Source organism: Cynocephalus volans, chromosome X (genome assembly GCF_027409185.1).
Source record: "Cynocephalus volans isolate mCynVol1 chromosome X, mCynVol1.pri, whole genome shotgun sequence".
Taxonomy (NCBI): Eukaryota; Metazoa; Chordata; class Mammalia; order Dermoptera; family Cynocephalidae; genus Cynocephalus; species Cynocephalus volans.
In genome coordinates this window covers 137383704-137407156 of record NC_084478.1, presented here as the reverse complement: position 1 = coordinate 137407156, position 23453 = coordinate 137383704, and the positions used below count along the sequence as shown (strand labels likewise).

Genomic DNA, 23453 nt, shown 5'->3' with positions numbered 1-23453 from the left:
CAGTTTCAGGATATGCACTGCAATGAGCCAGTACTCTCAGGCTTAGAACATTATGAGGAAAGAAAGCATTTTAAATTCAGGAATCAGAAATCTGCAGTTCCAACAGGTAAGCAGGTTTACCAACTGGGAAAATGGCTGGGACTTGGTATTTTTGAGCTATACATATTTCAGTAGAGCAGAGACACCCAAGCTACCACATTCTGCACTTCCATTTTAGTGGCATACCAGGGTTCCAAGTTTAATGTACAACATCTGTGCTTCCTAGGAGTTAAAGCCAAACGTTGGGTGATGTCCCATTGGTTAACTATATGCAGAAACCAAAACATAATTTGCACAAACTAGAATTTACACTTGCAGCACTCTAAGCAAACTCAGTCCTCTCAGCAAACTAAAGGCCAGTTAGCTCAGGAGAAAATATAAATCGTGCAAATCAATTTTTATTAGTTTCGTGTGTAGTCACTTGTTGTATAAGTGACCCAGTACTCCAAAGGTGGCTTCCTGACTGCATTTTGTACTGTATAGAAGCAAAAAACCAGCCCTCCCTGCACTTCTCCTACAAAAGTATAGAAAGAAATTATACTACCACAACTTAATCTTGCAGAGAGCTTCTCTCTTTGGTTTTACAGCACAGTCTCCAACCCAAAAGCCCAAAATAAAGCTCAATGTCCATAAACATAGGATACCTACCTAATGACAGCATTCATTTATTCACTCCTTCATATATTTAACCAATTTGAACTAACTAATCACTTTTGGATGAACAATGCTATACTAAGTACAGTGCTGTATACTATAGTAGGTGAAAGGCATTTGCAGTCAAATTTCAACCTAAATCACAATTCAGTAGCAAATGTAATATCCACAGAATTATCAATGAGTATAAACATAAAGCAAATATTTTACAATATTCTAATGTACTATTAATTCTTTGTTTGCAGTGTCTGTGGGATATGAATATGAGATGTGCCCTGACTTTATTCTCTGGGAGCAAAGGACGGTTGTTTTACAAGGTTTTGAAATGGATGCTTCTAACCTAGGAGGCTGGTCCTTGAATAAGCATCACATTTTGAATCCTCAAAGTGGTAAGCAGCTTTTAAAATTTGTATTAGTACTGTTTTCCTAGTGCTATCTAATACATATTTATTGCAGAAAATTTGGAAAGTATAAGAGAAAAATCACCTGTAATAACACCACTTAGAGATGACCACATTAGTACATTTCCTTTCAAATACACTAATTTGATTTGGAGTTAGGGTTAGTATGGTGAGAATCAGAATACTCTCATCTTCAATCTCTCCCTTACTTAGACCACTTTTCCTGCAGTCACTTCCTCCTAGTTTGTCATTTAAACATTAGATAAATCGGGAGAAGGGTCCACAGATGGCCTCTGAGCCCGTGCTTCTCCTAGACAAACTGATTTTGCTACCCTGCTTATAACTCCTTCATCCATGTTCCTCCGCCTCCTTTTGCATCCTACTGGGGAACCGGTCATTGGTGTTCCCATCCAGCTTTCCTCTGAACATCTACTAGTAAGTTTTCACTATGGAGTCTCATTCCTTTTCATCTAAAGAGGCAGATTCTGAACAAGCTGTGGTAGGACATGTACTTTGGGTTATCTTTCCAGAATTGGGGATGAGAATGTATTGAGGCTGCTACACTCTTTCATCCAGCCATTCTTGTATCCATCCTACCTTTGTGGAACAGCTGGCTAAGGCTGGGTTATCTTATAAGGCCATGAACTGACCCAGGCTAAGAGTCCATTTTACAATCATGCCCATGATCTTATTTTGTTTGCACCATAGTCAAATCAGCCATGCCAACCAGCAACACAGGCTGGGAAACTCTGACTGGCAAAGCTAACCAGGTTTGCTTCAACCATAGAATGAGACCACCCACCATAGTCTCATTGTGGGACCCTGAGCTGTGTTGCCCCCATTATACCTCCTTCCACACCTTCAAAGAAGATTCTAAATTCCATTTCAAATTGTGTATTTTTTTTAAGAGCAAAGATTCAGGCACAGATATAAAATGTCAACTTTTTTTTTCTGTTGTAAAAAGGAGAACCACAGTTTTAAAAGTACAAAAATGAAAGGGCAGATGCCACTTATTAAATTATTAGGTTTTTTGTTTTGATTTGAAAGAATTTGACATTTTAAGCAACCGTTTCTTCTCCACTCACTTGTATTGGCTTGTATGGATTGTCTCTTTCAAATGCCTGTCATTGACATTAAACACAAAGTGGGAAATGACCTCAATCGAGCCGGCCCCCAGCTGTGTGCTCCCAGTCCTGTATCCTCTTACCATTTGCTTCACACAGACTTAGAAGTGCCGAGTGGAGGGGAGCCATTCAGAAAGTTGGCTTTGGGATCCCCTGATTTTCACCAATGTATTCTCTCCACCCCTAATTCACCAATAATTAGTTTTTAGGTAATAGGTAGGTACCAAGTTGTTTCTGAGAATAACAACTTTATTTTTTGACAACTTTATTGAAGTATAATCTATACACCATGAAATTCACCCATTTTAAGTGTATATATTTCAAGGACTGTTAGTAAACTTGTACTTGTGCAACCATCACCACAACCCAGTTTTGGAATATTTTTATCACCCCAGAAAGATCTCTTGCAGCCTCACTAAATCTGCTTTCTGTCTCCACCTTTCTGAGAATTTTATTCTGAGAAAGATGCCTTACTTTGTAAAGTTTTGTAAAAGGAACATTTGTCCATTTTATCATCTCATTTGTAGACACATTGTATTTCTAACCAAGAACTGGTCACACTTGCCAGGAAACAGATCTGAAGCCAGCTCTGCCACTGCCTTTCAGCCTGACCTTGGACACAAACACCTCTTTTGGGACGTTTTCAAAGCGTAAATGCCACCCACAAAGGCAGTTTTAGAAGCAGGAATGATAAGTGTGATGAAGCAGCTTTGGGAAGACCAATTTAGAAAGCAGTGCTCTTTCCCCCTCAGGTCAGACAGTCTTTTCTGACTGATTAAGGCAAGAGCGACATCTTTTCAAATTCCCCCTCTCCACTTCTCTTTGGAAAAAGCCTAACTCTTTAAGCACCCTGGTTTTTTGATCTGAAACCGATAGCAGATTAGAAACAAAATCTATCTTCTCCCAATTTCCTCTCACTGGTTGAAAAGACACCTATAATTAGATTGGATGCCTGCTGCCATTCTATTCTTCAGTTTTTCTTTGCCTCCAAAATCATTATGCAGTGGGTAGTTTCCAGTAGGCAATGTTTTCAGACCATTTGTCATTTCAGTTGCAGCAATTATATTTACCCGACAATTAACCATTGGTTGTGGAGAATTGTTTCCAAATACTATGCCTGATATATATATATAAATGTTCCTTCCTTTCACTGAGATTAAAAAACACCAGGAACTGTGTTTTTCAACATTATTCCTGCTAAATACATCTTCTTAGTGATTACAGTAGTCCTTCCTTATCCAAGGTTTTGCTCTCCTAGGTGTCAGTTACTCATGGCCAACCATGGTCTAAAAATATGAAACGGAAAGTTCCAAAAAAGAAATTCATGTTTTCAGTTGTGTGACATCCCACTCCATCCCACCCAGGATGTGAATTATCGCTTTGTCCAGTGTCTCCACACTGTATACACTCCCCACCCGTTAATCACTTAGTAGCTGTCTTGGTTATCATATCGACTGTGGCTGAATCATGGTGCTTGTGTTCAAGCAACACTTATTTTACGTCATAACAGCCCTAAAGCACAAGAGTAGTGATGCTGACATATCGTTATAATTGTTCTGTCTTATTTTTAGTTATTGTTGTCAATCTCTTACTGTGCCTAATTTATAAATTAGATTTTATCATATATACATGTATAGAAAGAAGCATAGTACACAGGGGTACTTCAAAAAGTTCGTGGAAATAAGAGAATCAAAAAGTTTGTGGAAGTAATAGAATTGAAAAATAATACAAATCTTTCCATGAACTTTCTGAAGTACTCTCGTATATAGGGTCCAGTACTATCTGTGGTTTCAGGCATCCCCTAGGGGTCTTGAAACATATCCCCCAAGAATAAGGGAGGACTGTCCTATAGAGAGTCCAAATTCATTCCTTTTAAGAAAACTTAGCTGTTGTTTTTTTTTTAATTTTTTTTATTTATTATTAGCATATTCATTCTTGCAAATCGTGATATTTCTTTATGCCCTTTACCTGACCTAAGGGTTCGGATCCCTGTACTGGCCAGCTGCCAAAAAATAGAAAGGAAAGAAGGAAGGAAAAAAAGACAGAAAAGAAAATGCAGTTCTTTAGAATTATGGGGAAAATGTGTGCAGGTGAATCATGTATTACAGAGCTAAGCTATTTGTTTAGTACATCTTTTTATCAAATATATCCCTTAGTGTTTCCTGCCAGTTGAGTATTAAAAATCATTGGAAAGAACAATCCCAGGTACTAAGTAAGTATTGTCATCTGTCTGAAATGAATAAAGAACTTCCTTTAACTTAGCCTTCCAAGATAGACCAGTAGCTTGTCAACAAATGATCTTACTGGGAGGGGAAGTAAATTTCCATTGATTGCACTGGCGTTTCTCCCAGTTTATGTTTATATCCTCTCAGTCAAGTACTAAGAGAAATATGTATTGTGTCCTTTGTTGTTCATAAGTCTGAAAAATGGTTTCTTCTTTGAAATCAGCATAAAGCACCACCCACTGGTTTCCAAGGGGAATTTTATTTCAGACTTATTCATAGGCTTCAAAAGAAGTTCTGAGCAAGGTAGCAGGAAGGTATGAGTATCGTGTTTAAACGTGTGCATACCTTATTACACAACAGATGACTTTTTTGGCAGAGAAAAGGAAAACTTAGGGGAGAAAATGTGCAGTGGGCCCCATCAGTGGGGTTTCGTTGTTGACTGTAAACAAAACACCCAATCGTTAGCGGGAAGTTGGCCTTTATATAAATGATGTGTGTTGTCCTAGGATCATTTGATTCTGCTTTTAAAATGAGCATGTGTGGCAGAATAAACTGGAAGGGAGGCAACAGTAATTGATCAAGATTTCCAGGAACATAAACAAAATATTTTCAAAGCAACCTTTTGCAGGAGAATTGGCGTTAAATCATTGTTGCTAGATGGTATGCCCTGGTTCTATGTAATGGAAGGTTAAACAGATTCTTGAAACAACAAAAACACCCTTCAACATGATCTATTTTTCCAGGGCAATACAAAAGGGGTTTGTCCATTTTTGTTTTGATTGCTTCAGCTTTAAACAGGAATGGTAATTTCAGTACACAGGCACTTTAGTACCTTGCATGAAAGCAAGACATCAATTGTTGAGATGTAATCAGAAAGTACATTGCCTTATGTTTTATTTCCTTTAATCATTCTTCTTCTTTGATGGAGTACTGGGCTTCCTAATAGAAAAGGGGAGTTTTAGAATTGCAGGCTTAGAAGAACGGCTTAGAATAGCCATCTTTCGTTGTGAAATTGCCAGGAGCCCGGTAATAACATGTCATTTTGAGGGTAATTGTTAACTATACTGTTATATTGATATAAAAAAAATGGAGATCTACCTGTGAAAATAGATATTAATAGCAAATCTGATATTTCCAAGACAATAATTGGAATTATTTTTGAATGTTATACACTATAGTACATTGCTAAAATACTAACATGCTAAACACTGGTTTCCTCATTTGCTAAAGAACATATTGTAGTCTTATTGGTAGGATATTTAGTTAGCAATCCTCAGATTTCTTTTCAATGATGTGGTGAACTGTCATTCCAGTTCTCATTCACTTCCTTCCAAATCATTTAAATTGCAACATTGATCACAATGCAATTAAATTTTGGGAGGATATGAAATTCAGTCCTGTTAATCTTACTTAATTAACTATTCTAAATCTTAAGAAATGTCTTTAGTATCTAATAAAGTTATTAATAAAATAATAAGAAAGTAGTGATCCTCAAGATAGCTCATAGGTCTGCAATAAAAGACCAATTTGTTAGGGCATAAACTCACAGCTGCTCCTACAAATCATATGTTGGAAAAGTAGCCAGAAATCACCCTGGGAAAGAAAGTAAAAATACTTAAATTTAAAGCCCAAAGACTATATGACAGATGAGGATTTCTGTTTCCTGGAAGGCCTCTTCCAGGTATATGTTGGTGCCATGGTATAATGCATGTTTTACCCTCTTACTTATTTTTGCCAGCAATGTCCCTATCTCATAGTAATCATTAGTTTCTATTATAGGACTTTGAGACCAAAACTTGAAAGAAAACTGAGGAAGACATTTCAGGAAATGTTTAGGGAGAGCAACAGGCAGTCCGAGGAGATACATAGCAGGGGCACGGAAGAAAAACTAAGGCTCTACAGTATAACTGCATTCATTCATTTGCTTTCAGCTACTTCAGTCTGACACATTGGCATGCCTTCTCACAACATGGATGTTTTACCAGCCTTGACTCATTCTGGGCTGGCTTGAGCTATTTAGCACAGCAGTACCTGTTCCTTGGATTTTCTGCCCAGGCTCAGCACGTTTGCAAAATCATTGGGATTTGGAAAAGGAAACTACAAGGGGCTCAAAACCTATTTTCAACATTTACTGAGCACTTATAATGACTTGGCCAGAGGGACTGGCACTAAAATACACAAAAGAGTAAGACAGAGGGTCTTCCTTTAAGGAGCTCATTCATGTTCTAAGGAGGAGATAGAGAAGTAAAGAAAACTGTATCATACATTGTGGTAGGTGTTATAATAGAGCTTTGGAAAACAAACTATGGGCACTCAGAGGAGAGAGTAACGAACTCTCCCTGGATAGAGCATTGGGAAAGACTTGAGCTGAGCTTTGACAGATGAGTAGAAGTTCCCCATGAAGACAAGATGAGGAGGGCATTCAGGATAGAGTGAGTAGCATGCACAGAAGCAGAGAGGAATGGAAGTACATGAAAGTAACTAAATAGTTTGCTGTGGCTGGAACTCAGGATACAAATGAGAGTGCGAGGAGAAGGGAGACTGAAGAAGTAGGCAAGAGCCAAATAATGAAGGACTTTGTATACTTTAACAATAGAGAATGTGCCCGTCATCCTACAGGGAATATGGAGCTATTGAAAGCCACAGACTGAAATAATGTCTATGGCAGGAGTGTGGAAGATGGTTTAGAGGTGGGTATTTATGTCTAGGGACCAGGAGACCAGGAAGTTAAGAAAAACTGAACTAAAGCAATAATAGTAGGAATGGGAAGGAAGAAACTGGTTTCAACGCATTTTAGGAGATAAACTCAATGGGAGTTAGTAATTAATTAGGTTTTAGAGAATGAGGGAAAAAGAAGAGCCATGGTGATACCCGGATTTCCAATTAAGGTAACTGCACGCATGGCGATACCACTCATGAGCTGATTAGGGAACACAGGAGGAAGAGCAGGATTTGGTAGGGGGATGTAGTCAAATAATGAATCCAATTTTAAACTTTTTCGAGTTTGAGATACCAGTGGGGCACTCAAGTAAAGAGGTCTAGTAAGAAATTACATGTTAGGTGAGAACTCTGGACAGGAGAAATTTTTAGCATATGCAAGGGTACTTTAGAAAGTTTGTGGAAAAAATAGAATTAAAAGGTAATACGAATCTTTCCATGAACTTTTTGAAGACCCTTCATATAGAGATGGGAGTTAAAGCTGTGAGTATGGATGAGATTGCCCAAACAGAATGACTGCAAAGTATTTTCATAAGTCAGTATCTCTATTTCCTGCACTGATGATAGTAAGATATGGTTCAAAAGTGGAAAATTTGAGTCACTTTTGTATATCTTTGAAGCGCGTTCTAGCAGTAGGATTTCTTTCCTTTTCACAGAAGTAGATTACCTTCCTGATTGTGTTTTGCTAAGGTTGATATTAAAATTGACTGATATTCTCTTTTCAGGAACTGGTTGCACAGTAAGTGTAATTTGAAGTCAGGCAGGTGTGTGCCAGGCATCAGGAGAAAGCCAGCTGGAGATGAAAAATTAGCTGCAAATTATTCACAGAGCCCAGAGTGAACAGATCATTAAAAGTTAGTCATCAAGTGCTTTATTGAGGCATTTAGAATCAGCATTAAATGTACTGGTTGTATTATCCCACTTCACAGATAGACAAACTGAGGCAAAGTGTTACACTACTATTTGTTGTTGTTATACAATTAAAACCAAGAGCAGTGTGTTTCACTTTCAGGTTATCTTATGTCAGGCCCAAGGTCCTTTCTGCTTTGAATGATGAGAGAGAAATTAAAATGTTGCTGAGATTATTGTGTGGTAATTGCCTTTTTTATTCTCTCTTTTTTCCCCCCGTTGGGTCTAGGAATCATACACAAAGGAAATGGAGAAAATATGTTCATTTCGCAGCAACCCCCAGTCATTTCAACCATAATGGGTAATGGACACCAAAGGAGTGTAGCCTGCACCAACTGCAATGGCCCAGCCCACAACAACAAACTGTTTGCTCCTGTCGCCTTAGCTTCTGGCCCTGATGGCAGTGTGTATGTTGGTGACTTCAATTTTGTAAGGCGAATATTTCCCTCAGGAAACTCCGTTAGTATTTTGGAATTAAGGTAAGTCTCCTCTAATTTCTATGTTTGCTTAGTAGGTAAAGCAAAAAGCAAGAATAAGATAACATGAAGAGACAAGGCATTGCCAGAAGGAGCACAAAATGCAGTTGCCCATATTGTAGCACTAAGTTATGATGCAGGAATAGGGACAAAGGTCAACATGCCCACTCCTCCCACTTGAAGGAACCTTCGGAGAAACAGGAAATATTGACCTTCCCTGTATGTGTGGCCTTCCCTGTGTATGTTGCTGTCAGTGACATGGATCTCAATAATCCCAAGTGTTCAAGGTAAGTCATTTACCGACTGCTGGCCCCTACAAAGACTAATCAAAAATATCTATTCTATTCTAGCAGGTAGAGGTATTGCCAGATCCAAAGGGCTAAACTTTCTAAGTTCTTCAGGTGCAATCTTTTGAAGTGGTCATTTAATAAAGAAGAAAGTGGAAGTCTGTGTTTGCACAGCATGATAAGGAAGGAAGAACTAGTTCTGTACCCCATGATGATTAAAGAATTAATCTTTAGATTTTTCTCACTCTCTTCTAGGAATTTTCTTGAAAATACAAAGTATTTTGACACCTTTTGTAAGGAATTCCTACCTTTTAGTATTCCATATCCTGAAGCTACACAAAGATTAAAACTAAATAGACCATGGCTTAATCAGCTTATTTCTTCCCTTTTTGAAGCTGTGAAGCAGAAATATATATCCTCTGGAGTCCTAGGAAAGGGAAGCATCCACTCCCATTCTAATAGGGATAAACAAACCTGTTTCCTTTCCCCTAGGTAAATTGGTAGAGCCTTACTTTTGATTGGTTATGACAGCCTTATCCCTAAAACATCCCTCTGGAACTTTAAGCTAAAAGTTTCTCTATGTCCCAGAAGATTTTGATGCCATCCTATGAGCTATTTCTTAAAACAATTTTGCCTTAGGCATCTCCTCAGTGAAAAATAGTGACCAAAAATAGTGACTAGGAGAGCACAGACACCAAAAGAGCAACTTGTTAGCACAGAGCACTATGAAGGCCAATTAAACTACATGAGAAGTCTTGGGTCATTTCCATTTAACAGGTATGTTCACACAAGCGTGGAAATTTGAACACATAAGGGCATTCCTCAAAATTTTTAGATTCTTATACTTGCTTTGGAATCTACCTCCCTTTTCTCAGACTTAGTTATGCCTTCACACCTAGCTGGGGAAATCTTCTAGTCCTAAGTCCTCATCCATTTTTCACATTAATTCACTCTAGTTTTAATACATTTTTTAATTATAATTGCAAACATTGTCATAGGGAAGAAAGCTGTTAAGTCCCTTGGCTAATAAAAAATAGGCTTTAAAGTTAAGGTTTTATAAAGACAAAATGCATCTAGAGAGTCTAGAGAGGTACTGATTCATAGCGCCCTACCCTAATCCAGTGTTCATATACCTCAGGATGTTACACCTCACCAGGATTTGTCATTTCCAACAGTATATCTCTTTGGACACTTACTTACTGGAAAGTCAACAGGAAGATCAAGATGGTTTGTATGCCTGGATTTGGAAATGATTTATACAACATTCTACATTGTTTCCAAAACCTTAGGGGTGTTCTATCTACATGATGCCACTATGAATGGCAGCACTGAACAATTCATTCAACATTTGAACATTCCAGTCATGCAGATATTGACTGTCAGGTAGACAGAGACTTTGTCTTGCTGAGCCTGTATAGTTAACCCTTTAAAGCCTATGTAGTTAGCCCCAGTATGGCTAACTCCTCAAAGGAAAATTAGTAAAATTATCTATAAAAAGAAAACAAAAAAAATACTAATATAAAGAAAGCCCAACTAACTTTAGTCCTCTCCTTTCTAATTTAAATGCAAATTTACCTAAGGTGGAGCAATTATCATTCATTGATGAGATTTTCTCTTGGTCAAGGATCCTTAACAGTTCACAGATTTGCATTTTAGTTCAAAGTACCTTATGACCTTCAATATGAAGTCGTTTGAAGTATAAAATAGAATTACTGGGACCCTAATTGCCAAGTGATTTTCTTAGTAAAAAGAAAAATTAGTTCCTGACAGTTTGAAGTATTGTCCGATTCTTCTATTCATTCTTAGTCCACAATGCTGTTTTTTCTCATTGTCACAGCTCTTCAAACACAGGCATGCACACACCGTAAGCTCACACACCCAAGCTCTCTCACTTAGCCTGAGTCTCCCTAGGTGGTTTTTCTGAGCCAATATCCTTTAGAGTACTTCTTAACATTTTTTTGTTGGTCTCAGACTCCTTTGAGAATCTATTGAAGGCTATGGGCCCTCTCCCTAGAAAAAACACATCACGCAAAATTGCACATGTGATTTAAGGGATCACGTTTTTTCCCTCCCTTGACTTCCCCACCAGCAACCTGTCCCTGTAGATGAAACCCTTTTATAGACTCGTGGTTAAGATCCCCTGCATTAGGTTCAAGGAGAAAAAACAATTCTCCCTTCTCTATTTCAACACTCCTGTGATTGGCCATCAGAGAAAAAAGCTGATTGAATATACGTGATCATTTTGATCTAATTGACAGGTAACTCCCTAACTGTTTGACTATAGTCAAAACCATCAAACTAGTTTATGTCAGCACATATTAGCTGTCATGCTCACTCAGAAACTAATAATAGTTCTTATTAGATTCACTTTAAAAAAAAAAAAACTATGCTGATGAGCAGCCTATCTGTGTACATTGAATCTTTTACATATAATTGGTGAATTTATATATTTGCTTTATAACTTTTCCAGATTTAAACTTCCTGGAGAGAAATAAGTTGATTTAATAAGGCCATGCTATCTTAAGAACTGTAATGTTCGTTGAAATCTACTGTATTTAGATAGAAACTTCATTTTTTTCTTAAGATCAGTTAATTTAATTGCTACCCACCCCGTGCACACTAGGCATTTGCTTGGTTGAGTCATCTGTTTCCTTAGAAACACAGACTAATATAGTCATTATGTTATTGGCTATGTTGAAAATTGTGAAATGAGGTGCAATATTGTCAACAGGTTATTGTAGAAGGGAATAGGATCTTGACCTTCAAGATCTTGACCCTCTGTCACGTTATTCATTATTCTGTTCTCTACTTCCGTATCTATAAAACTGACTTCAAATTTATATTTGAGCATCCTCTTACATGTCACATACAGTTTAACTTGTTTTGAGATTCACAGATATGTCGTTAGCCCAAAGTTTGATGGCATTTACAGAGGGCATAAAGTTTGCCCCTAAGGGATGTCTTTCTAGATTTCCTCCTCTTCATCCTATTGTTCCATATTGGGCCACACTGAACAATTCCAGATGCCCCTTGACATTTTGAAGATTTGAAGACTATAGATTTTCCTATCTCAGGCCTACTGATTCAAACTGCTCCCAATTGAGCTTCTTTAACCTGACTTCAAAAAAAAAAAAACTTCATTTTAATTGGTTGCCAATCATTTATATCTTTTAGCTAGGCTGAGCAGTTAGTTCAGTTGGTTAGAGCATGGTGTTATACACCAAGGTCAGGGGTTCTGATCCCCATACAGGCCAGCTGCCCAAAAAAAAGAGAGAGAGAGAGATCTATTTCCTTTAGCTGGTCTCCCATTGGCTGAACAAGGTGGGAAAGGAAAAGTCAGTGATATCATTATCATTAGAAATCTGCCAAGAGAAACAATATTATTTCTTGTTATTTAAGTCTGTAGTACTCCTTTGCCTGTTTCCTGCAGATTTCATTCACACATACACATCTTAGTGTTTCCTTCCAGTGAGAGACAGAGATAAGATAATAAAGAAAGGAAGTTTATAAGGTCATGCAACTAAACCTAAGAGGGTTTCAAAAATACATTCTATGAATATTTTTCTAAGATAGATTCATTTCTGTGTGAGATAGTTTAGGTCTTGATTTCTCTAGGGATTTGCTTCTCATGTTAAAACTTTATATATGTATATACATACATATACATATGTTTACACACATATATTTCAGTAGCACAATAGTGGAATCACAGATTTGTGAGCTTAGCATTAGAAGGATCCAAGAAGATAGCAGGACCAACATCGTGCCCAATGCATGCCTGACAGTTTGTCATTTCTACTTTGATTCCTTTCAATAACGGGAAACTTAAATATCTCTTAAGATAGATTACTGCATCTTTGGACTGCTCCATTAGAAAATTCTTTCTCGTATTCAGCCAAAATCTGCCTTCATGAAACATCCATTCAGTAGTGGCAAATGTTAGCATCTGAAGCAGCATAGAAGTTACTTTCCTCTTTTACCTGACCAACTCTCACAGGTGTGAAGACAGCTATCATAGGTTCCTGAGCTTTCTCTTCTTCAATCTCAACAACAGAAGTCCTTCAATCATTTCTCATCAGTTATAACTTTGATCCTTTTTTCTTTGATTATGGCCTCAGGGCCACTTTCTGGTTTTCTAAAACTAACAGAGATAATTATATAAGTAAAAATAGGAGACACCTATCAAGTGCTTTGTAAGAATTCAAATATGTAATATCTCCTTGCCCTCTTCTCATCTTCTAATTTTACAATTCTATTAGAAAACCTATTAAGCATGACTAGAAATGATTTATTCTTTATAAAAAACTCATGCTGCTATCATTTGGGATTTTGTTTTTCTCCAGATATTTATTTTGTCCTTCCCTTAAAAATGAAAAAGAGAAGAAAATAAGAGCCTGGTAAATGCTTCTTGGTACCTTGAATAATTTGGACTCGACAAATGTCAACGTGACATGAAAATTTCTCTTGAGATTGTACTGTTTCTTTTCCAGTGACTGGTTAATATTTCTTACTTTGTTCTCAGGACTTGACTCCTGTCATTGACTGGGAATGGAATAGAACTGGGAAAGCACCCATTTAGGAATAGTTAGCATGCTGAGGGGCAGTGGAACTTGTAGAGAACTCTGCTGAAAGAACAAATGGAACCTGGGCTTTGAGAGCTCTGCCAATATCTGATAAATGGCCATGAACCATCCTCTTGTCAGCAGCACTGGAGCTACGAATAGTAGAAACACTACATGTAAATGAAATAGGTGGTTACCTTCCCAGTTTGATCTCATGAATTAGCAGTGGCACTCAAAGGCTCCCTCCACCACAGCCAAAATCATCTTTGCTGACCTTTCACAGTGCCCAAAATTTCCTATATAAGAAATGTGATCCTTTGAGTTAAGACATTGCATCTCTAAGAGTCCTCAACACAAGAACTTCTTTTAGAATGGCCCATCAAGCTAAAAATCATTCACTAGTCCCTTGGCATGGATTCATTTATTAGATTGCTTTTCTAGGTGAAAGCAAGACCCTAAAACACAAAACAGGTAAGTTGTGGTAAGGGCAAGGGGCAGAACCAGAACATGGGAGAAGGTAGTCTTGGATGAAGATTGCTGGAGTTAGAAGCTCTAAGAAGTCAGTGACAAGCAGGTTGGGCACTGCGTGTTCAAAGGAAAAAAAACATGGAAAGACGAGCAGGGAGGGCAGTCCATTCTTTGACATTATATTTTTCTGGCCAAGAGTAAGGAAAGAAGTTGAGAACAGCATGAAGAACAAGTAAAAGGTTGCAGCCACCACAGAGCAGGTCAGTCAAACTCCCATGATGCCAGGTCACTAGACAACAGCTCCAGAGTTAACATGTCCCCTCTTTTCCATTTCTCACCCCCACAAAAATATAAAAAGAACAGATGGGACATTATATTAAGTGAAAGAAGCTAGATACAAAAGGATACATATTGTGTGATTCTATTCATAGGAAATATCCGGAATAGGCAAATCCATAGAGACAGAAAGCAGATTTGTGGTTGCCTGGGGCTGGGGGAGGGGTGAATGGGAAGTGACTGCTAAAAGGTACAGAGTTTCTTCATGGGATGATGAAAGTACTTGGGAATTGGATGATGGTAATGGTTGCTCTCTGAATGTACTGGAAATGACTGAATTGTATGTTTTAGAAGGGTGAATTTTATGGTATATAAATCAGACCTCAATAATTTTCTTCTAACTTAAAAAAGAAGAGTAGATGGCCCTTTTCATCACCTGAATTCTGAGAAAAATCAAATATCAACTTAAAGACCCTATCATTAGGAGCATTTCTTGCTCTGAAAAGATTTGCATTTCCACTCCCTTCTCCTCCTAACTCATGGCAAGCTTCAAGCCAGTCAGTTGCCAAGTGGTGATGCCCACTGATGGGCCTAGGCACATGTGAAGAGCTCACACACTGGCACCTCAGCGTGTAGTCAGTTGCTAGCTAGACAGCAGGCCAACTTTGGTGGTGGCTCAGTTCTGAGTCCTTAACTAAAAGTAATTCTGAGACAGAACAAGGTCACACACTGGAAATAAATTCCGTGATTTTCACTTCCTCCCTCTGAGATGTTAATGAAAGAAGCTGCTCTGCATAATGTGGGACATCTTTCCAAATTCACAGTGACATTATTGGCAGGATCAGAAGCAGCTGCAAGAAAGTCAAACCATCCCCCTTCCCACTTCTTGCCATCACCTAAGAATTTCAAAACCCTTTGTAGCCACATAAATGGTTCTGTTCCATGAGAATCTGTTGTGGACGAAACCATATTTTAATGTGATCCTTCTAATACTTTCAGAACTTAAACTTCCTTCAGGAGGATCAACTATGTTACAGTGATTAGAGCCAGCCTCAAGCACACTCACCCCATAATTTAGAGGCCACAAAAACAAGCAAATGTCTAGGGACAAAGAAATTGAAAGAGGTGCAAATACCTGAGGCCAGGTTTCTAATCTGAGCTCCCTATCCTTACTGGTTGACCTTTGTGTCAACTCACAGGATACCTATTCTTATGGGACAGGCCAGAGAAACAGAAAAGTCAGTGGATCCTGACCTGTAGCCCAACTAGTAAAAGCCCAGAAAGGTTCTTTTTAAGCAGAGTTGAATCTGTTGTACCAGATGGCTTCAAATGAAATAACTTTGTATCTTTTCTTCTTCCCTGACATTCCAAAGAATAAGAACATTTTCCAGTTTAGATAAAAGGTTTGTTATCTTCATGTTTTCAAAATGACATAAGGGCCAGATTTAAAAGGATTTTAAAATTAAAAAAGACTGTATTTTACAAATGATTACAGCCTTTTAATTCCAGGCAGACTTGACCCAAAGTCAGGCCTGTACACAAACTGCACCTCCTGTGTAAGAAGCCTCATACCAGGTCCCAGAGTGAAATGCCCTGGGCAATACCCTGTGCCAAAAGGTTTACAAATCAGGGGTCACCAAAGTGTTCTGCTTCCTCTGGCCTGACAGTTTTGTTTTGCTCACCCCAGTTGCCCCCTTGGAGCACGGATGGCTAACCTAATAGTTGATGTACATGATGTTTTATTGAAGCTACTTTGATGCAGTAGTTTTGATGCCAGGGACATTCTGTCATGGTCTGAGAGAAAACCCTTTAAAACAAAGAAAAGAAAGCAAGAAAACCCTTATACTTTCAACTTGTTAGGAAACTTTTTAATATTGCTAAAAAATGTGCACAGCACGTGTTCCTATCTTATCTCTGAGATAGATAAGTGGCTCAGGGTTAGAGTTGGAATGTCTGCTGACTTGATAATAAAACAGTGATTTTACCTTTTGATAGGTTGTTATGGCTATTAATACAGAACCTAGAATGGTCAGACCCTTTGCCATGGCTGCTGCTTTAACCCGTAGCCCAGTGGTTCTTAAACCTCACTCTGCATCAGAATCACCAGCTAAGTTTGTTAGAAATAAAATGCCCATGCCCCATCCTGCAAATTCTGATTCAGTAAGGCTGGTGAGAGCCCCAGGAAAGTGCACATGTGCAAGAACCCTAGTGATTCTGATGCAGATGGGCCAGGGAGAACCTTTTGAAAAATCTGCCTTAGAACTTTGTGCACCCACCAAGCAAGATTTACAATTACCTTGACATCATCTTAGGAGGAGAAACCTGGAAGGAGGATTAGATCAACTCTGGCTTGCACTCCTGACTAAATGATCCCTGTAGAGTCTCTCTAATAGCCACAAGCTGAGTTAGGAATCCATGTGTCTGGTTAGATTTGGTTTGTTGAATGATACTGATGACTCTCTATTTGCTTTTACTTGCTACTCGTGGATACCTTGTGCATCCTAGAAACAGAGATACCAGACATAGGTAAGCAAATCACATGGGCAGCTGCCTAATGCCCCCTCTTGCCTAAGAGGCCACCTCTTAATAATGTGCTAACAGGGAATTTTTGCTCCTTAAATAAGGTTAAAGGAATAGTTTGAAAGTGAGTTTGGAAGTTATGACTCAGGTAAGTGTCATCCAAAAGAAGAGGGCTCCATTGAGTAGAAATTTGCTGGGGAATCAGAACATACTGAAAAGAAAATAAGATCAGTGGAAAGCTGGCAGTTCAGTGCCTCATAGTAAAACAAGGCCTTAAGTCTCATTATGTTTCCCTAAGGTGATATCACAAATATGTCTGTAAGTTCAAAAAGATTAGATGTTTTCAAGTTGCAGGTGGAGAGAAAAGTAATACAGCAATCTCCCTAGATCTAGAAGTATAGTTGACAGGTGTATTAAGATATTACTCTTTTTTCTTTTATGTGACCTCATACTTTCTATTTCTCCCCACCAAACAAAAGTAGTAGAAAAACTCTAAACAGACCATTTACCGACAATGGTGCATAGCTCTGAAATTAATCTTAATGAGTATTTCTATTCAATTTGTTTATGCATTACACTTGTCGAAACTGTTCTAAGTTACCTGAAATTGCAGAGGAGAAAATTAGTTCACTTCTGATTGCCAATTGTCATCAAAATGGCACTGATAGGCTTTTAATTTGGATTTCTTTTGGAAGGTGCCACTTCCTAAATGCCAGTGCAAAAGATCAGCCTTGCTGCTTTGGCATAACTGATTCCTTAAGCAAATTAAGTTGGTCGTCAAATTGCTTACTGGTAAAGTGTTACACAGTATTAATTATAAGCATTAATTGCCCATTTAACAATCTATGTGATTTTAACTAGCATGAATGAAGTGATCTCTGCTAAGCTAAAGGGCATTGCTTGAATGTAAAACTAACCAGAAGGTGACAGTAAGTCTAACACCCAAGTTATAAAAGAAATCTTCACATATCTCAAATTGCAATATGCATTTAGACACAAGGGATTAAAGCAAATTGGAATATAATCCAGTGGTTTTTCTTTCTCAGGTATGGCATGTTTTCAGAAAGTAGAAAGAAAGCAGTCTCAAAAGAGCTGAAGTGCACTTGGGAAATGACACAAAGTGGCCAATTACATGTTGATATAGGGGACACTACTGACTGTTGGCTGTCAAGAAAATAACATTAATCAGATTTGAATTTGTATGTCAGGCTACTCCATTTTCTAAAGGCCAATACACAAAGTTTGAGAACAGCCTAGCTGAACAAAATAAGACATGTTGCTCAGTTACAAGAAGGCAGGAACATTGATTTTTTGTTGTTGTTTTGCCACTTTTAGAACAAGAGTATTCTGATGGTATTTTGCACATGTGATCTAATCTATTCTTAGTCCTGGCCCAGACTTGTTAGTGACCCTGGGCAAGCCCTCTATGCATCTGAGTTTCCCCAGCTGACATTTGAAATGAGTGCTAATTCTAATTTCCCTCACAGACACATTGGGGATATTCAATAATGAATGAATGTAATGCATCCCAAAGTGCTTTTGTGTGAATAATATTTCTCTTGGAAAAATAGAAATGGACTTTTCCTAAACAAAGCATGATTAATCTGGTTCACTTGAAACTCCACAAACTGGCAACCAAAGTATCGAAGATTGTTTGGGGGAAGGGTTGTGACCCCTTCTTTATTCTAGAAAAATCTAAGTTCTCTGGAAAAATTTTATTCTGAATGCAAAAATTCAATTAAGTATGTAAAAACTTTTACTCAAACCCCTATATGTAAAAACTTTTACTCAAACCCCTATTTAAGCAGTCTTTGCTACAGAGATGCCTTGTTTAGTATGATTACCAAATCAATTCTGGAGTCTATGGGGCCCTTTACAGTTTATTTACAGCACCTGTCATGGTGGTTCCAGGGTTGAAGATGTCCCTGGAATCTACCGGATTCTCTTACTTGATGAAGGTAAGTAGAAAAATATCAAGTATTCCAACTGGACCTGATTTTTTTCCAACTTAAACTATAAACTGAGTCTCAAATTAGTATTTACCAGTCTTATGTTATTAATAGACATAAATATGTATAGAGGGTGAATACAATTACAAACACAATTAAAAACATGCCAGTTCTTAAAGGCATCTTAGTTGTTCTAATGACCCTTACCCTTCCATTTTGCTTGGCTTAATAGCCAAGGCCTGAACTCTTTTATGTCTTAGTTTTATGTCCTACAGGTCAGTTTAGTTCAGCACTTACTGAACACTAACCTTGTTAAGCCCTCTGTTGGCACTGAGGATAAAGAGATGAATATGGTTTTTGCCTTCACGGAGCTCACAGTGTAGTTGGACAGAGAGCTATGAGAAAAAAAATAGTGCTTACACCCAGCACCCAGATCTTGGTTTTTCATACCATTCTCCAATAAAAGGAACCAGGGGTCCTTGGAGAAATGGCTGATTCTAGGATTGGGGCAAGGAGTATACAAGATGAGCCTGGAACATCTTACAGTGCCAGAAAGAAAGTGCTGAAAAGAAAAAACCCACATTGATGGGGGTATGGCAAAGGGACACATGAGCCAACAGAAAGAAATCCCAATGGCTGAAACAATTTCCACAACAAAGTAAAGTAGCACTAGATTTAATGTAAAGTATAAAATAAATATTCATGAGTCCATACTGATATAGATGGTTAAATTCATAAATAAATGGAGGAGAAAAAATAAAGGCCCCATTCAGAAGAATTCCAAATAATTTATGTAGATGTTTCACCCTCAAGGAGGTAGAGCTTAACTCCCTATTCCTTAAGTGTTGGCTGTGCAGTTACTTCCTTCCAAAGAGTAAAATATGCAAAGTGGAGGAGAAAGAGTAACTTTGCAGTGGAGATACCTGAGAAACACTACCTCAGCTAGGAGATCAAGATCAATCTCATCAGAAGTAAGTCATGTGAAGAGTATGTACACTTGATATGATTCTATCAGAATGGCACTTTACCTCTGTGGTCTTCCTCCCCAAAGCCCATAACCCCTGTCTGTGAGAAAAAAAATCAGACACATTCCAGTAGATGACATCCTACAAAATACCTGACCAGTACTCCTCAAAACTGTTAAGGTCATCAGAACCAAGAAAAGTCTGAGAAACTGTCACAGCCCAGAAGAACCTAAGGAGACATGACGACTAAATATAATTTGGTATCCTGGATGGGATCCTGGAACAGAAAAAGAATATTAGGTAAAAGCTAAGGAATCTAAAGTATGGACTTCAGTTAATAATTCTTTTAATATAATGCTAATACAATATGGTAGGTGCTGCTAAGTCACAAGTCTGTCCTCTGCTCATTTCTCTCCCTCTCTACTTCTCCTGTCATGACACTTGGACTTAGGGCAATCATATCCTGTTTACTTATCTGTCTCCTCCACTAGACTGAGTTTCGTGAAGGGGCTGTATCTTGGCCACAAGTAGGTCTCTAGACCATAGCACAGTTCTTGGGTATGTTGTATGCACTTAGTAAATGCTTTTTAACAAACTAATAAACAAATACATAATACAGAAATGGTACCAAGGAAAAAGTTCAGATGAGAGATAATGGGGCTTTAGACTAATGACAGCAGGGATAAAGAGAAGTGGGCAGACTGGAAAAGAATTTAAGATGTAGAATGGAAAACAAAACTTTTTTCACTAGATGTGGAGAATGATGGAAAGAAGGAGTTGGAAAAGAATGGCTTCTGGTTTCTGGCTTAGACAACTTGGTGCTAGGCAGTTCTGGGCATTGAGCACATTAGAAATAAGTAAGACAAGGTTTCTGTTCTCTAAGTTTTCATGGTTTATGGGGTGGGGGGCATACAAACATATAGACAAGTAATGTAATGATATGTGATCCCCAGAAAAGAGGCAAGTGTAGTACAAATAATCCAGACTGGGGAGTTAGGTAAGGCTTCCTTCAGGAGATGATGCCTGAGTAAAGCCTTGAAAGATGTGTGAGAATGAATTTAGTGAAGAAAGGCTTGTATACCACACCAGGAACATGTAAACATTTTTAAAGATGAGAGCCAAATGATCAGAATAACCCTAAAGATGGTATGGGGAAAAAAATGGATTTAAGATTTCAAAAACACCTCCCATGTGCCAGACTATAGAAGATACTCCAGGCTAGAGGTGATGAAAGTTAGAACTAATGTCCTGGCAGAAGGAATGGAAGAAGAGAATGGTTCTGTAAGCTGGTTTACAGACACGTTTGCATGTGGAGAGAAAAGGAGGGATCAGGGACGACTTTCAGGTTTGGAGCTTGGATGATATCAGTAGTACATGAACCTTAGGTTCAAATAAAATATCCCCGAAACCAAAGTTACTACAGCCATTGAAAAAAGGAAATTGGAAAGAATCAAAAATAATGAATGAGCTCAGCCATCTATGCAGATAAAAATAACACGAGATTCCATGTGAATACTTAATTGAAGAGATCCAGGAACACCAAAATCCAATCAAGGTAACTTTAGTGTCACTTTTAGGAGGGATGACTATGTGATTACACAGTCATATGATTGTGATTTTTAAAAGTTAAATATCAGTTCTATTATGTCCTGATAGAAGAAAAATAGATTTGAGAAGTGTGGTTGTCAGCTAAGAAGGGAAGCTTGGAGAGGAAAAACGTGGTAGTGTAGCCCCAGCACGGCCATCCCTCAGCAACACTTCTCTAGCTTTGGACATGCCATTCAATTGACAGCAGGAGCCTGGGAGGATGGTCGTGTCCCCAAGTGAGGCAGGAAGCCCAGAATAGAAGGAGTAGGTTTATAAGGGATGGGAAAGGCAAGAAAAGAAAATAACTTCTGGTTTGGTTTTGAGTTTGAGGTGACTGTGATACATCCAGGCAGTCATCTAGTAGGTTATTGGATAACTGGGTATGAAAAGTATAAGAAAAGTGATATCTTGGGATTTTCTTTCTTCTGTTTCTTTCTATCCCCAAATGGATGCTATTGGAATGTCAGCATCATTACAGGTTTGCGGTACACACTGGATTTTTTTTTCTCATACCTTGACCATTACTAGAAAAACAAAGTGTCCATCCCCTTGGTACATACAAAAGAAGATAAATGAATTATTTCATCTATTAAGAGACTTTTCCATTTGTAACAAAAGGCAGACCCCAGAGGGTACGTATTGAACAAATTGCTTTGAATAACTTTACTTTTCTCTTCCTTAGCACAAGTCCTGCTCACAAATACTATCTGGCTATGGACCCTGTATCTGAATCACTCTATCTGTCAGACACCAATACACGAAAAGTCTACAAGTTGAAATCTCTTGTGGAAACAAAAGATCTGTCCAAGAATTTTGAAGTGGTGGCAGGAACAGGTGATCAGTGCCTTCCTTTTGACCAGAGTCACTGTGGAGATGGTGGAAGAGCATCAGAAGCTTCACTGAACAGCCCTCGAGGTAAAAAAAAAAAAAAAAAAAAAAATGAATAAATCATCCTTTGGCCATCTAAGGATTCCATTTGACTTCACAAAATTCTAAGACTGTTGCCATAGTATAATCCATCCATCCGTCTCAATATTCTGCCTCTAATAAACATCTCTGAATTCTATCCCAGAAGATAGGCACATCTAAGACAAATTTTTAGCCAATATGCACTTGTCCATAAATTTTATTGAAAGATTGAAATGCTTCCTTTCTGATTGATAAATAACTATTGCCCAGAGTCCTTTCCCCTGGGACTACGGCCTGGAAACTCCCCACAGTATAGCAACTACAGGGCTAACGTGTCCCAGCAGAGAGCCTCCAGACCCCTGCTTTAGCTCTGTGGCCTGCGTTGATTGAATCAGGTCTGTGCCCACCTTCTACCACTGCCAAGTATGTTGAATATCTCATAGACCGTAAATATTCCTAACTTTTGCTTAACAACATTTTTGGGGGGGGGTGGGGACTGGTAAGGGGATCGTAACCCTTGGCTTGGTGTCGTCCGCACCGCGCTCAGCCAGCGAGAGCACCGGCCATCCCCATTAGGATCCGAACCTGCGGCCTCGGCGCTCCCAACGCCGCACTCTCCCAAGTGAGCCACGGGGTCGGCCCTACTGCTTAACAACATTTAATGAAACTTTATTCCATTAATTTATCTAAATCATTCTTGAAGCTACTTATATTTTATACTTTTATCACCTCTAAGATAACAAATTCCAATTTTTTTCTTTTGCATTCTGCGGGAGCTTGAACTTACTTTTATTTGTTCTAAATTTACTACTCAGACTTTGAGGGCTAACCCTCAATTCGATTGCCTGGAAATTAGTGAACAAACCTGTGTCTCCTAGTTAACTTCGTGATTACATACACTTGGATTATATGCCCACATTAGGCCTCTAAGCTGAAGGATAGTCAATTTTTAAGTGTGTCTTCATATTTTATCTACCCTATCTCTTCAGTTACTTTATCACTCCTCTGTTTCTTCTCCAAGATGTGTGTGTGTTTGTGTATGTGGGCGTCTATTTTAGTGGGTTTTCAAAGTTTTTTTTTTTTTTTACCAGATTTTATACAAAGCCAATGTGTTTTTTTAATTATCATACAAATAATGCACATTTGTTGCAGAAAAATTAGAAAAGAGAGAACGAAAAAATATTTTTAATTAAAATCACCCATAATCCTATCACCTATAGAAAACCATTGTTTATGTTATAGTGTTTATCCTTTTAGACCTTTTTCCATGCGTATCATATATTTTAATTCTCTAAGAGTGGAATTATATCATACAATGCTGTTCAATAGCCTGCTTTTCATACTTAATGTATTATGAACTTCTTTCCATGCCAATAACTATAGT

At 38.2% G+C, this 23453-nt stretch overlaps 1 protein-coding gene across 3 annotated transcripts in view; it reads left to right on the top strand.

Moving 5' to 3' along the window:
- The window catches only part of TENM1 (teneurin transmembrane protein 1), a 559047-nt gene that overhangs the window by 443175 nt on the left and 92419 nt on the right, over nt 1–23453 (top strand). For 2 of the 3 annotated variants that reach the window (XM_063082943.1, XM_063082942.1), the window contains exons 19-22: nt 939–1082; nt 8300–8549; nt 16645–16665; nt 21843–22075. In XM_063082943.1, coding sequence (XP_062939013.1) covers nt 939–1082; nt 8300–8549; nt 16645–16665; nt 21843–22075 — 648 coding nt within the window. The remainder of the gene's footprint in view (nt 1–938; nt 1083–8299; nt 8550–16644; nt 16666–21842; nt 22076–23453) is intronic. The other variant, XM_063082944.1, reaches the window with a different exon arrangement.